The following is a 13,820-nucleotide window of genomic DNA, read 5'->3' as shown; positions in this document are numbered from 1 at the left end:
CTAGTTAGTTGATTTAAGTCCTTAATATAAAACCCAAATGAAATATTAAGGCTAGGACCCAACACAATATTTTACAATTTGGAAGAGGGATGTCGTAATCCAATCGCAAAATATTTGAAGGTAGGTAAATGACGATTTACCAATTTCCACCACAAAAAACGAAAAAGAATTTTGGATTTTAAGTGAATTGAAATTCCTAAATCCTTTGAGATTCATTGAAACTTTCAATGGCATGTTTAAATCTCGATTGTGCCATTCAAGTTTGTGACTGGGATGCCGAGGATCACAAACAAGGTGTGAATAACCATCCAAATTAGCTTGGTACACCCAATGTTACAACCACCTAATCAATGTGCCGGTTAACCACACACGCTCCATTGATCTATTATTAACATCAAGCTACCCTTTGCCATGCACTGTCAGTCCAGATTAGTGTGCCGGTTAACCACACACGCTCCACTAACGACTTCACAAGGTGCAAAGTGCAATTTCATGGGTTAGCACCATATTCACATTTTCCTAAGTAACTAAGATTTGGGAATTTATAAGTGTTTAGTTACTTTATATTTATCATTATACTTTTAATGAAGGGATAATTAGAGTCCAATCCTACCCGTTCGGCTAACGACCCTCCACCAGTCAAGGAAGCGGTGGGTGAGAGTGGACACCCATTAAACTGCCATTTTATAGGCAGTAACCTTATACCCCCTTATAGACCGGCTTCGTGAATGAGGCCTACTAACGGCAAGACTGACTTTGTTCTTATGCATATATATAAATATTAAACCTATAATATTATAATAGTATAAGGGTAGAATTTTAAACTTTAAAATTCTAGGGTTGGAATTAAATGTTTCAAAAGTTAGACTTTTACATTTGCAAATTCCAAAACATGAGGGCAAGTTTTGAACTATTCAAAAACTTTTGGAATCCATAACTTATGAGTTTAATATAGGTTTTAAGAAAAGACTTTTGACATTCCATAACTTGAGGACAAGTTATGGAGTTCATAAAACCATTTATGGGAAAAAGACTCTTCAAGTTCATAACCTATAATTTTAATGATCCTTTTAAAAGAAAAAAATTTCATTTTCCATAACTTGAGGACAAGTTATGGAATTCATCAAAATCCATTTAGATCAAAAAATTCTAACAAGAAAAACAATCAAAATGTCTATGAACTAAATTAAACTCATAAGAACAAGACAATTCTTATCAAACAAATTTCATGTAATTAGCCTAAGCATACAAAACATGAAACTTTGACAATTATCTTTTAAATTGGATAACCATAATCATTACCACATCAAAAATAGGTTTATAAGTTCAAAAATAGCTTAGGGTAATGATCCTAGTCCAATTCTAGCCAAAAACATCAAAAATCTGCATTCTGGAGCACCAACTCATCGAGTGTATGAACCAACTCGGCGAGTTGGATGAATTTGTGCTTGGACTCGGCGAGTCCCCCAGTGGAATCGGCGAGTCCACTGTCCAGAACAGCAGAAAATTGATTTTTAAAGCATTTTGAAGCAAGTAGCATCAAGTATAATTGAAAACAACCCTAGGCTCTGATACTACTGTTGGGTTTTTGAGCATTCTAACACTCCTAAGGTGTGCATACAACCCTAATACCTTGGATCTATGTTATCTCTATTATACATGCAAACTTGATCTTTTCAAGGTATTACCCTAATTAGCATACAAACTTTGATACTTGGGTAATAAAACAAGTTAGAAGACATACCTTTTGTTGTAGTTGGAAGCCTTGGACCTTTAAGAACTTAGTGCCCCAAGTGTTGCACCTCAAATGGAATCACACAACACCACCAACAATTGGAATAACTTGAGAGAAGAACACTTGCTTCACAAATCGGCTAGCCCTCACTTCTTGCCCTTAAAAAAGGTTCCATTTCATGAGCTATGAGGCTTCTTATATAGTGTGAACATTAGGGTTACACCATGTAACTCATGACTTTCCGCATTCCTCATGATCCATGGGTTTTAACCTCCATGGAGTATCCATGGGTCACCTCATGGGTTTAGCCTAACATGAAGAACTATGGATCATAAGCCCACTTTATAAGAATGAATGATTTACCAAATCAATCCCCATTTATTTAATTAGTCTCTTTTGATCACAAAATTAATTCCAAACTAATTGTTGATCAATACTAATTAAATAATATGATTTAATATATTATAACTTATAATGTATTAATAAATCATAAATAACCTCTTCTCACAAAAGTCTATCCAAATTGTTCTGATGCCATGCAACCCAAATGGACCATGCTACTCTCGTGTCAAGTACATACCAATAATATTTATGGGCTTAATCACCTAATCCAACACAACGTTCATGGATTTGATGAACCGGGTTTGTAGACCGATGTTCGATCGATCAGTTATTCTGTTCATTGATGATATTCCGATCTACTCCAAGACCAGGGAGCAGCATGAGGAGCATCTTAGAGAGCCACTTGGAGTACTGATGCAGAAGAGGTTTTTTGCCAATTTCTCCAAGTGTGAGTTCTAGTTACGAAAAGTCCAGTTTTTAGGACATCTCGTTTATCAGAACGGAATTCTAGTCGATCGGGACAAGATCGAGGCAGTGATACAGTAGGAGGTCCCGAAGTCCCCGTCCGAAATTAGAAGTTTCCTAGGATTGGTTGGTTATTATCAGATATTCATTCCGGATTTCTCCAAGATTGTTGTTCCTTTGACCCACCTAACGAAGAAGGGTGTGGTTTTCCTTTGGGGGCCTGAGCAGCAGGTTGCATTTGAGACTATAAGGAGGAAGTTATGTGAGGCCTCGGTATTGTCCCTCCCTGAGGGTGTTACGGATTTTGTGGTATTTTTTATGCGTCGATCACAGGTTTAGGGTCGGTTCTCATGAAGATGGGTAGTGTCATTGCTTATGCATCTAGGCAGTTGAAGCCTCATGAGGTTAGATATCCGACTCATGACTTGGAGTTGCGGGCAGTGGTTTTTTCCATCAAGATTTGGCAGCATTATCTTTATGGGGTCTGTTATACCATCTGCATGGATCACAAGAGTTTAATATATCTTATGGATTAGCCGAATCTAAATAAAGGCATCGCAGATGGCTTGACGTGGTCAAGGATTATGCTTGTAAGGTTCTCTACCATCCAGGGAAGGCCAATGTGGTCACCGACGCTTTGAGCCACAAGGAGGTTAGTACCCCTGTCCGAGAGCATTGTCTGAGGATGACCATTGACTCCTCACTTTTGGATTTGATTAGGGAGGTTCAAGCCGAGGGGGTTAAGATGGATAATTGAAAGCATGAGAGGATCATAGGAGAGATTGACAAATTTTCTACCAATATTCGCAGGCTTTTGACCCTGTGCGGTCGGGTATGTGTGCTATTTTCTATAGAAGTTCGACAGATAGTGTTGGAGGATGCTCACAAGTCTAGGTTCTCGATTAACCCTGGAGCCACAAAGATGTATCGGGGCTTGAGACTTAGTTATCGGTGGCCATGCATAAAGAGGGAGATTTCATGGTAAATGGAGAGATGTTTGACATGTCGGATGGTCAAGGCTGAGCACCAAAGGCCACATGGAAAGTTGAAGCCCTTAGATGTTCCCATGTGGAAATGGGAACATGTCACTATGGATTTCATCATCAAGATGTCAAGGACGAAAAAGGGATTTGATGCGATTTGGATTATCGTGGAACGGTTGACCAAGAGTGCCATTTTCTTGCTACTCGGGAGATTTCTCCGGCCGAGAAGTTGGCCGATGTGAATGTGCACTAGATTGTTGCTCGCCATGGTATTCCCGTCTTTATTGTATCTGACCGTGATGTACGAGACTGCATTTCAGCACTGCTTATCACCCTCAGTCTGATTGACAGAGTGAGCAGACCATTTAAACACTCGAGGATATGCTGAGGGCTGGTTTCATCAATTTTGGTGGGAGGTGCGATTCCTACCTTCCCCTAGAAGAGTTTTACTACAATAACAGTTAGCATTCCAGTATTGGTGCATCGCCTTTGGAGCTTCTCTATGGAAGGAAGTGTCGTACACCACTTTGTTGGGGAGAGGTCGGTTATAGGGTCATGGGTAGGACCTAGGTTGTTCTCCAGACGACAGAGCTCATCCAGCAGATCTGGAAAACGTTGCAGACAACTCAGAGTCGACATAAGAGTTACGTCGATAAACGACGATCAGAGTTCGAGTTCTAGGTCGGGGATATGGTATTTTTGAAGGTATCACCCTGGAAGGGTGTTATTAGCTTCTAGAAGAGGGGAAAGTTAAGGCGCCGATTTATTGGACCATTCTGAGTGGTAGCTAAGGTAGGCAAGGTGGCATATCGATTGGATCTGCCTGAGGAGCTTCACCAGATTCATATCACCTTTCACGTTTCCCAGCTCCAGAAATGTGTAGTTGATAATTCAGCGGTGATCCCTTTGGATGACATTCAGGTTGATGAGCGCCTAAATTATATGGAGATACTGATAGCGATTCTAGACAGGAAGATGAAGGCCTTGCGCAACAAGGTGGTACCTTTAGTCAAGGTCTAGTGGTAGCATCGAAAGGGTTCCGAGTGGACTTGGGAACCCGATGCAGAGATGGTGGAGCACTACCCAAAGTCATTTGCATCTGAGGAGTTCGAGGACGAAGTCTGATTCAAGTGGAGGAGAATTGTAACGCCAAGTTTCAGGTATATTTCTGTTAAGTAAGTTTATATGTTGGATGTTGGATTTATGGTGGCCACGACGTGGTGATGGAGTCCCACGGCGTGGCCAAGGCCAATGTTTTGGGCTTTAATCTAGCGTCGCGATGTGGCATCTATTCGCCATGGTGTGACCGATGTTTAGTGGTAAACACTAATCCGGGGTTTGAGCCCCTATTTAAAGGAATATGATGGCTAGGTTTGCCCACCCTCAGCCTCAATCACTCTCCCTCAGCCTCCAAGTGAAAACCCTAGCCTGCATTGCTAACCTTTGAGCTTTTGTGTGTTTTTTTGTTGTTATGAAGAAGAAGAAGAAGAAGGCACCCTTGAGCTTTGTTTCAATAAGCAACTCTCCTCATCTACCCTGAGCACATTTCTGGACTCTTGTAAGTCCCCAAGATCCAATCTTTATGTTATTTATCTCTAGGTCTAGCCCTTTTGTACCTAAATCTTCATGGTGTGAGGAATTGGAAGGTTGGATATCATAAAGTTGGCAACTTTATGGATCTATGTGGCCATTTGAGTGTCATATGTTCTAGATGACTAGATTTGAAAATCTATGGTGGAGCACTACCCAAAGTTATTTGCATATGAGGAGTTCGAGGATGAAGTCTGATTCAAATGGAGGAGAATTGTAACGCCAAGTTTCAGGTATATTTCTTTTAAGTAAGTTTATATGTTGGATGTTCAATTTATGGTGGCCACGACGTGGTGATGGAGTCCCACGGCGTGGCCAAGGCCAATGTTTTGGGCTTTAATCTAGCGTCGCGACGTGGCATCTATTCGCCATGGTGTGACCGCTGTTTAGTGGCAAACACTAATCCGGGGTTTGAGCCCCTATTTAAAGGAATATGATGGCTAGGTTTGCCCACCCTCAGCCTCAATCACTCTCCCTCAGCCTCCAAGTGAAAACCCTAGCCTGCATTGCTAACCTTTGAGCTTTTGTGTGTTTTTTTGTTGTTTTGAAGAAGAAGAAGAAGAAGAAGAAGGCACCCTTGAGCTTTGTTTCAATAAGCAACTCTCCTCATCTACCCAGAGCACATTTATGGACTCTTGTAAGTCCCCAAGATCCGATCTTTATGTTATTTATCTCTAGGTCTAGCCCTTTTGTACCTAAATCTTCATGGTGTGAGGAATTGGAAGGTTGGATCTCATAAAGTTGGCAACTTTATGGATCTATGTGGCCATTTGAGTGTCATATGTTCTAGATGACTAGATTTGAAAATCTATGGTGGAGCACTACCCAAAATTCAAGTGGAGGAGAATTGTAACGCCAAGTTTCAGGTATATTTCTTTTAAGTAAGTTTATCTGTTGGATGTTGGATTTATGGTGGCCACGACGTGGTGATGGAGTCCCACGGCGTGGCCAAGGCCAATGTTTTGGGCTTTAATCTAGCGTCGCGACGTGGCATCTATTCGCCATGGTGTGACCGCTGTTTAGTGGCAAACACTAATCTGGGGTTTGAGCCCCTATTTAAAGGAATATGATGGCTAGGTTTGCCCACCCTCAGTCTCAATCACTCTCCCTCAGCCTCCAAGTGAAAACCCTAGCCTGCATTGCTAACCTTTGAGCTTTTGTGTGTTTTTTTGTTGTTTTGAAGAAGAAGAAGAAGGCACCCTTGAGCTTTGTTTCAATAAGCAACTCTCCTCATCTACCCTGAGCACATTTCTGGACTCTTGTAAGTCCCCAAGATCCAATCTTTATGTTATTTATCTCTAGGTCTAGCCCTTTTGTACCTAAATCTTCATGGTGTGAGGAATTGGAAGGTTGGATCTCATAAAGTTGGCAACTTTATGGATCTATGTGGCCATTTGAGTGTCATATGTTCTAGATGACTAGATTTGAAAATCTATGGAGTTTTTGGTACCATGCTCAAGCTTGAGTTCCTTATTGCCATGTTTTTGACCTAAAATGGAAGGGACATGCATTGGACATGCATGTCCATAATGATGCGACCTTTATGGTTTATTAGGTGTAAGAAACCATTCTGGAAACCTTGGGTGAACAACTCTAGAGATTGTTGCTTAATGGTGACTTTGTGCATTTAGTCACCTTTAAGGAATTAGGGTTTGGGATCTTGACTTTTTACGGTGTCTTAATGGATAAAGTTGGAAACTTTATCCATCAAGACCATGGGAAAGACCAGATCTGAGCTTTGGAGTTCTTGAAGTTGTAGGAAAATGGCTTAATGGATTAAGTTGTCCAGACTAGTACGCACGATGTGGCCTTAGGTTGTCACGACATGGCGACTGGGAAGGAACTCGTCTGCTTTGTCATTAGCGGCCACGACATGGTGACCAGCTGGAAGTTGACCTTTGACATTTGACCATTGACTGTTGACTTTGACCAAGTTTGACTTTAGGTCATTTGGGATATTTTGAGTAGTAGGTTGAGGCTTGGTCCCTATATGATTTATAGGTAACCCGTAGAGCCAATGTTTGGAGCAGTGATCAGTTCAAGTATCGTTCAAATTGTGAGGTGAGTCTTTCCTCACTTAACTTGTAGGTCGAAGACACCAATACCGACCCACTAGGTTATGTATCCTGGTATATATATGATGATGTTATGTTGGTTAAATGTAAGAAGGGTAGATATGTATGATTACCTATATTCGTTGGTTATATGTTAGACTGGTAGACCTGTATGACTACCTGTACTTGCTGGTATTTGATTATTGTTGCATATGTCGACAGGTTATTGTTGGTTGGGTTGAGGTGGCCATGCTCTGTGCTGAAGGCCAAGATACCCGAGCGGTCCAGTTGATACTGTAGGCTCAAGGGAGCAGTCAAGCTTGTAGCTGAAGGCTCAGTGGCAGTCCAGCCTAGTGTTGCATGCCTGGTTGCGTGCATTGTATTATGTTGTTGTATGTGGTGTACGGGGGAACTCACTAAGCTTTGGCTTACAGTTTGATTTTGTGGTTTCAGATACATCAGAGGATTGAGGCAAGGCGAAGGTGTGATTGTACACATCATCCTGGATATTTATTTGACTTATTATTTTGGGATATTCTCATTTATAGTTATGATTTTGGAACTATGTTTTGTGTAAATTCTGGATTTTGTGATGATTTTTGAAATGAAAATTTTGTTATGATTTTTGGGATGTTACAATATATGTATTGAATGTTTTCCTAATTAAAAAAAAAATCTATAAGTTTGAAACGTTACATAATTTGATTTTTAGTTGAACTTGACTTTTCATATCATTGTAATATATTTTATATTAGTATCAATTTGATAGTATTGATGAAATCATTGTAATGGTATAATTTATTAAAAACAATATATTAGATTTTAGTTATATTTTTTCAATGATAAAAATTATATAGTTGATATAATAAAAGTAAAACGTAAAATATTTAAAAGTAAAAGTTATACACATAAAAAAAATACAATTTACATACATAAACCAGAAATATTATTTAAAAGGTAAAAAATGTAAATTTAACAAAAGAACATGTTTAAATAAAATATTAAATATATAAAAGTAAAAAATATTTAAAAAAAATATGATACTAGAGCTAATAATTTAGAGGATTAAAATAGAAAAATCTTAAAAGAAAACGTTTTTTATGGTGGGACCAAAATAATTTATCCAAAGATACATAAGAAGGAACTTTAATATACGACAAAATCATAAATGTGTGAATAAATCAATAATTTCTAATGTCTTAAAATACATCAAAATGAAAAATTAATGATACTAAAATAACAAAGCCATCAACTAGCGGGTCCATGCTATTTATATTTTCCATGGCTTTGATTCGTATCATCGGGGCACATGTGTGGAATAAACGAGACTGCTATCGATACTAAAACCCGAAGAGAGTTCTATTGTAGTAGAATACGGATTAATCGACACACCATAAAGATCCTCTTGTTCATTCTCGGTGTGTATCAAGCTTGTGTTTTCTTCATTCCCTTGATTCGCCCATGGATGTTGAGTAAACTTCCGCAAACCTTCAAGTTGAGTGGCCACTTCTTTCATCGTAGGTCGCTCATCACTAGTAAGCTTAACACATCTTTTCACAAGCTCACCAATTTCCTGAAGTTGATCTAGGCTTCCTTCCCTTACAACTCTAGGATCAAGAATTTGAAACAAACGGTTTTCTTTTAGCGCCATTACAAAATACGTCGTCAAATTCCTTTCTTCCTCGGTTCTTTCCATACACAACGGTTTTCTCCCTGTTAAAAGCTCAGCTAACACAACTCCAAAGCTGTAAACATCGCTCTTTTCAGTTAACTGACTTGTGTGGAAGTATTCAGGATCCAAGTACCCTAAAGTTCCTTGAACTAGTGTTGTAACTTGTGTTTGATCTATGGGGACTAATCTTGATGCCCCAAAATCCGCGATTTTTGTTGTATAATTTTTGTCTAATAATATGTTTGCAGACTTCACGTCTCTATGAATCACGGGGGTTGATGTTGCTGAATGAAGATATGAAAGTGCACCAGCGGATTCTGCAGCTACTCTTAAACGATTCTCCAATGATAACCAATTTGTGCCTTTGTCATGAATATGATTAAAGAGAGTTCCATTTGAAACATATTCATAAACTAGCAAGGGGACCTCACTCTCTAAACAACATCCCAAGAGCTTGACAACATTTCGATGGTTGACTTGTGTTAAGATAATGACTTCATTGATGAACTGTTCGATTTGAGATTCATCCATTACACGAGACTTCTTGATAGCAACCACTTGACCGTTGCTAAAAATACCTTTGTATACAGTTCCGTAGCCACCACGACCCAAGATTCTGTCTTCAGCGTAGTTGTTGGTGGCTTTTTCTAACTCTACGGCGGTGAAGACTTTTGTTGAGTCAACGCTGCCTTCGTTGCTAATGATTCGTTGCTTCAGTAGTAAACCACCGTTTTGCTGAAACAGTTTTTGTCGGAGTTTGATAAGCTTCCTCTTCTTGAAGGCAAAATACAGCCACGTTATTCCGACTAAAAGGGCCATGAAACCAAATCCCATACCTGCATGCATGATAATACCACATAAACTAATGAAAGATGAATAACAATGGACTATTTCATGTTTTCAACCAATCCATCGACTTCACTCGATCGGTCAGCCGAGGTACTGGATGATCCATTTAAGAACACAAAAGCGATAAGATTAGAACTGCTTAATTACCTAGGGAGAATTTGATAACTGGAAACTCCGAAGTTTCAGCAAGACAACCTCGACCGTTGCTAAATTCATCTACAACGTAGCCATCTTTGCAAGAACACGAGTAACTTCCAGGAGTGTTGGTACAGATCCCCTCGCACAGATTACTGTTTGGATCTTCACATTCATTGATATCTGTGATGATCGAAAACAAAATCAATATAATGAAGTAGTCATATTATAACAGAATTGAAAATATTTTGATTGTGAAAGATTTAACCTTGACAGCCTGGATCAAGATATGGCTGACCCTGATAGCCTTGATTACAAATGCATCTGTATCCCGGAGCTCCGGTATCAGAATCTATACAATGAGTGTTTGCTTGGCAAGCCAAGACGCCGGCGTTTCTAGCCTCACTGCAGCTCAAGTTTCCGACAACCCAGTCCACCAATATCGGAACACTAGCCCTGGTCCGGGTAATGAAATCGCCGTCCATAAAATCCGATACCCCACGAAACGTAAACCTTTCTTTCTCACCCATGAACGAGTAAGTACATGGATTAAAAGGCCAGACTGTGGTGTGATTAGAGACCATACTACCAACAGAAGTGTAGTAGTATTTGAGTCCTTTTGGTATCGACGTCTGACAGCATCCGACGCCGGTGCACGAGCCGTTGAGCACCTCCTCAGGTCGTGAACACAATGTGATGCAACCGCTGGTGAAGTTTATTTGCAGTGGGCCTAAGAACAAGGCGAAATCATCGCATCCGATTAAAGTGAACTGGTTTTTTTGGGAGAACGTGTAGGGTGATGTCCAGCCGAGACTTGTGGAAACGGGATTGTCTTCGGTGAGATTTCCGAGAGGATTGTAACATTTGTTTGCCACTTTGTTAGTGATTCGGAAAGTGGAATCGGAGATTTCAAGAATTGGGAGGCCACCGATGAAGGGTTTTGGAGGGTTGAAAGTGGTGTTGCAGGTCATTTCGAACCAGTAGCTTAGAAAACAACCGGGACCGATGCCGAAGGGAAATGGAATGGTTACGTTTCCACATTGGCTTTGGCAGCCGGGCTTGGCTACGTTGGCGGCTTTTGTGATGGTGGTGGTGTCATCGGCGGTGGTGTTTGTGATGGTTGATTGGGATGTAGACTGTGTTATTGCTAGACTAAACAAGAACAGAAATAAATGAAGATTTCTGGAGAACTGCATTGTTCTTGACGAAGAAGGGGATCTTTTTTCCATTGGTGATCGTTTTAAAGGCAAATGGACTTTCTTTGTCTATGGATGCATTGTTTGTTTTTATTTGAGTTTTTCGGTGGCATATTGTCAAGTTGAGCTTATATTTCGAATTAACTTCACCAACCATTCACGACTTTACACGTCTGGTGGCGTTTACTTTTGCTCAAGGACAAAAATGAATGTTGAGTTTCGTAAAATCTTTTATCATGATTCATCATGACCATCCTATTTACATCATCGATTTTTTCTTTATTTGTATGTCATTACCAAATATTTCCCTCAAGTTCCTTGTAAACTTATTAATCGATTTAACCAATAAATTTTACTTTCATGGCATATCTACGTACGTACGTTATATGAACAATTTCAAATGTTGTTGTTTTCCACTTATATTTTTTATTCATGCACTAAAAAAAGGTGTGTTTTGACTTTTATATTCTTCATTTTAATAGAAAGAAAAAATCATGATAAAAGTATAAAAATCAAAACATCTCATTTTTAAATGGATAGACAAAAAACACAAGCAAAATATGACCTCCCATTAAAAAAACCTATTATTTCCTACTTTCGTTTAATATATTTGGTTTCAAATAAAGGACGAATTTAAAAAACCCTATTTTGGGACAAGGGAATTTTCCAGGAAACTGGGAAAAAAAAAACAGTTATGGAAGAATTTACAGAACTTGATGTGGTCTAGGCCCGGTAATTGAGTGTTTTGTGGAGACTTCAATGTCGTGAGGAGAGCAGAGGAGCGGGTGAATTCTATTTTCTATCGTAAAATTGCAAAGGCGTTCAACAGTTTCATCTCAGGAGTTGGGCTTCTCGATCTGAACATGGGAGGGAGAAGATACACTTATTTTAGTGAGGTGGGCTGTAAGCTGAGTAAGCTTGACCCTTTCTTGGTTTGTCCTAATTTTTTATCCGTTATCCCTTCCGCTTCTGTCACGACCTTACCTAGGGAATATTCCGATAACACGCCGATTCTTTTGAGAACGAGTTTTTTGGATTTTGGGAAGCATGCTTTCCGTTTTTTTAATTCGTGGCTCTTGCGAGATGGGTTTGAGGCGGTTGTAATTAAAGCTTGGAATACTTTTTATGGTGGTGGGCCCCGGATCGGTATTTGTTTGATAAACTTAAATTTGTTAAGGAGGCCATCAAAGTCTGGAAACGGGTGGAGTTTGACAAAGAATGCAAAGATTTGGTTGAGCTTAGAACTAAAGTGAATGACATTGAGATGCTTGCTTATAATTCCTCAAAATTGATTTTGATAAGGCTTTCGATTCCATAAGTTTGAATTGTTTGGATTCGGTGATGATGCAAATGGCTTTCGGGGAAAAATGGAGATTTTGAATTCGTGGGTGTCTCTCCTTGGCTAGGGCCTCGGTTTAATTAACGGCTCGGCTACGAAAGAATTTCAATTTACGCGTGGGCTACGCCAAGGGGACCCTCTCTCCCCGTTTATGTTCATCATCGCCATGGAAGGACTTCACGTGGTTATGAAGTCCGCGGCTCACTCATGTATTTTTCGTGATAAGGGCCCAACTCTCTCCCACCTTTTTTAAGCCGATGACGCTCTTTTTCTGGGAGAGTGGTCTAGCTCGAATTTTACCAACCTTGTCTGAATTCTTAAGTGCTTTCATGCGGCTGCAGGACTTAAAGTGAATTTTCATAAATCCAAGGTGTATGGCATTGAAGTTTCTAATGATGAAGTGTCCAATTGTGCTCGCATCTTGGGGTGTGATGCCGCCTAATTTCCGTTTACTTATTTGGGTTTTCACATTGGCGCTAACATGTCGCTTAAACGAAATTGGGGTGTGGTTGTGGAAAGGGTGGATAAAAAGCTCTCTTCTTGGAAAATTAGGACCCTATCGTTCGGGGGTCGACTTACGTTGGTTAAATCGGTGCTCGACAACCTGCCGCTCTACTATTTCTGCTTTTTTAGAGCTCCTTCTTCGGTGGTTGATGTGTTAGAGAAATATAGAATGCGATTTCTTTGGGGCGATAGTACGGACAAAAACAAACTTTGTTGGGTAGCTTGGAAAGTGGTTTTGGCTAGCAAAGAGTGAGGTGGCCTAGGCGTTGGTTCTTTGACGTCTATGAATCTTTCCCTTCTATCCAAATTGCTTTGGAGGTTAAAAAGGGAGGCAAACTCGATGTGGGGAAAGTCATTGGTGGGGTCCATAATCTTGGAAGGAAGCCGGTTTCTGCGTTAGCCAAAAAAACCATCCCGAGGGTGTGGTTTAACAATGTTAAAACCTTGAATTCTTTGGAGAAGGCGGGAATTAGTTTTGATTCGGTTTTCAAAATCCATGTGGGCAACGGTCAAAACAATTTATTCTGGTGGAGCTTTCTCAGAGGGGCATTTCGGTCGATTTTAAGTCTTGTCGGTTTTGTTTTATCGGCAATGACGAAGCTGACCATCTGTTTTTGGGTTGTCAATTTGCTAAAGAGGTTTTGTCTATGCTGCTCATGTGGTGCAACATAAGTTTTCCTCAATTTTCCAAGTATTGGAATATACTTACTTTAAGACAAATGTGTATAGTAGTATATAGTTAGGGTCGGTTATGTAAATATTTTGAGTTTGGTAAAGTTAGTTGTTGTACCTGTTAGACAAAAGGTAGAAGGAGATATATTCTTGTATATAATGAATCTTCTTGATTCATTCTTGCAATAATGAAAAAATGATTTCTATTCTTGATTCATTGAAAAATAATATGGTATCAGAGACAGAGTTTTTCGATCTGTAATTTCTCCATTGTTGATTTCTCA

The 13,820-nt window shown here is 39.7% G+C and overlaps 1 protein-coding gene across 1 annotated transcript; it reads right to left on the bottom strand.

Annotated features, from left to right (window-relative positions):
- Window positions 1–8,331: 8,331 nt before the first annotated feature.
- LOC145129341 (wall-associated receptor kinase 2-like) lies at window positions 8,332–11,105 on the bottom strand. Its single transcript, XM_079064039.1, has 3 exons — window positions 10,094–11,105; window positions 9,838–10,008; window positions 8,332–9,677 (listed from the first exon to the last, which is right to left on the bottom strand). Exons 1-3 carry the CDS (start codon window positions 11,052–11,054, stop codon window positions 8,467–8,469), a joined length of 2,343 nt encoding a protein of 780 aa, XP_078920165.1. The 5' UTR covers window positions 11,055–11,105; the 3' UTR covers window positions 8,332–8,466.
- Window positions 11,106–13,820: the final 2,715 nt, after the last annotated feature.

This window comes from Lactuca virosa, chromosome 8 (assembly GCF_052849685.1).
Source record: "Lactuca virosa cultivar CGN04683 chromosome 8, Lactuca_virosa_CGN04683_v6, whole genome shotgun sequence".
Taxonomy (NCBI): Eukaryota; Viridiplantae; Streptophyta; class Magnoliopsida; order Asterales; family Asteraceae; genus Lactuca; species Lactuca virosa.
Note: the sequence above shows the minus strand (reverse complement) of the source record. Positions and strands in the feature narration are given on the sequence as shown.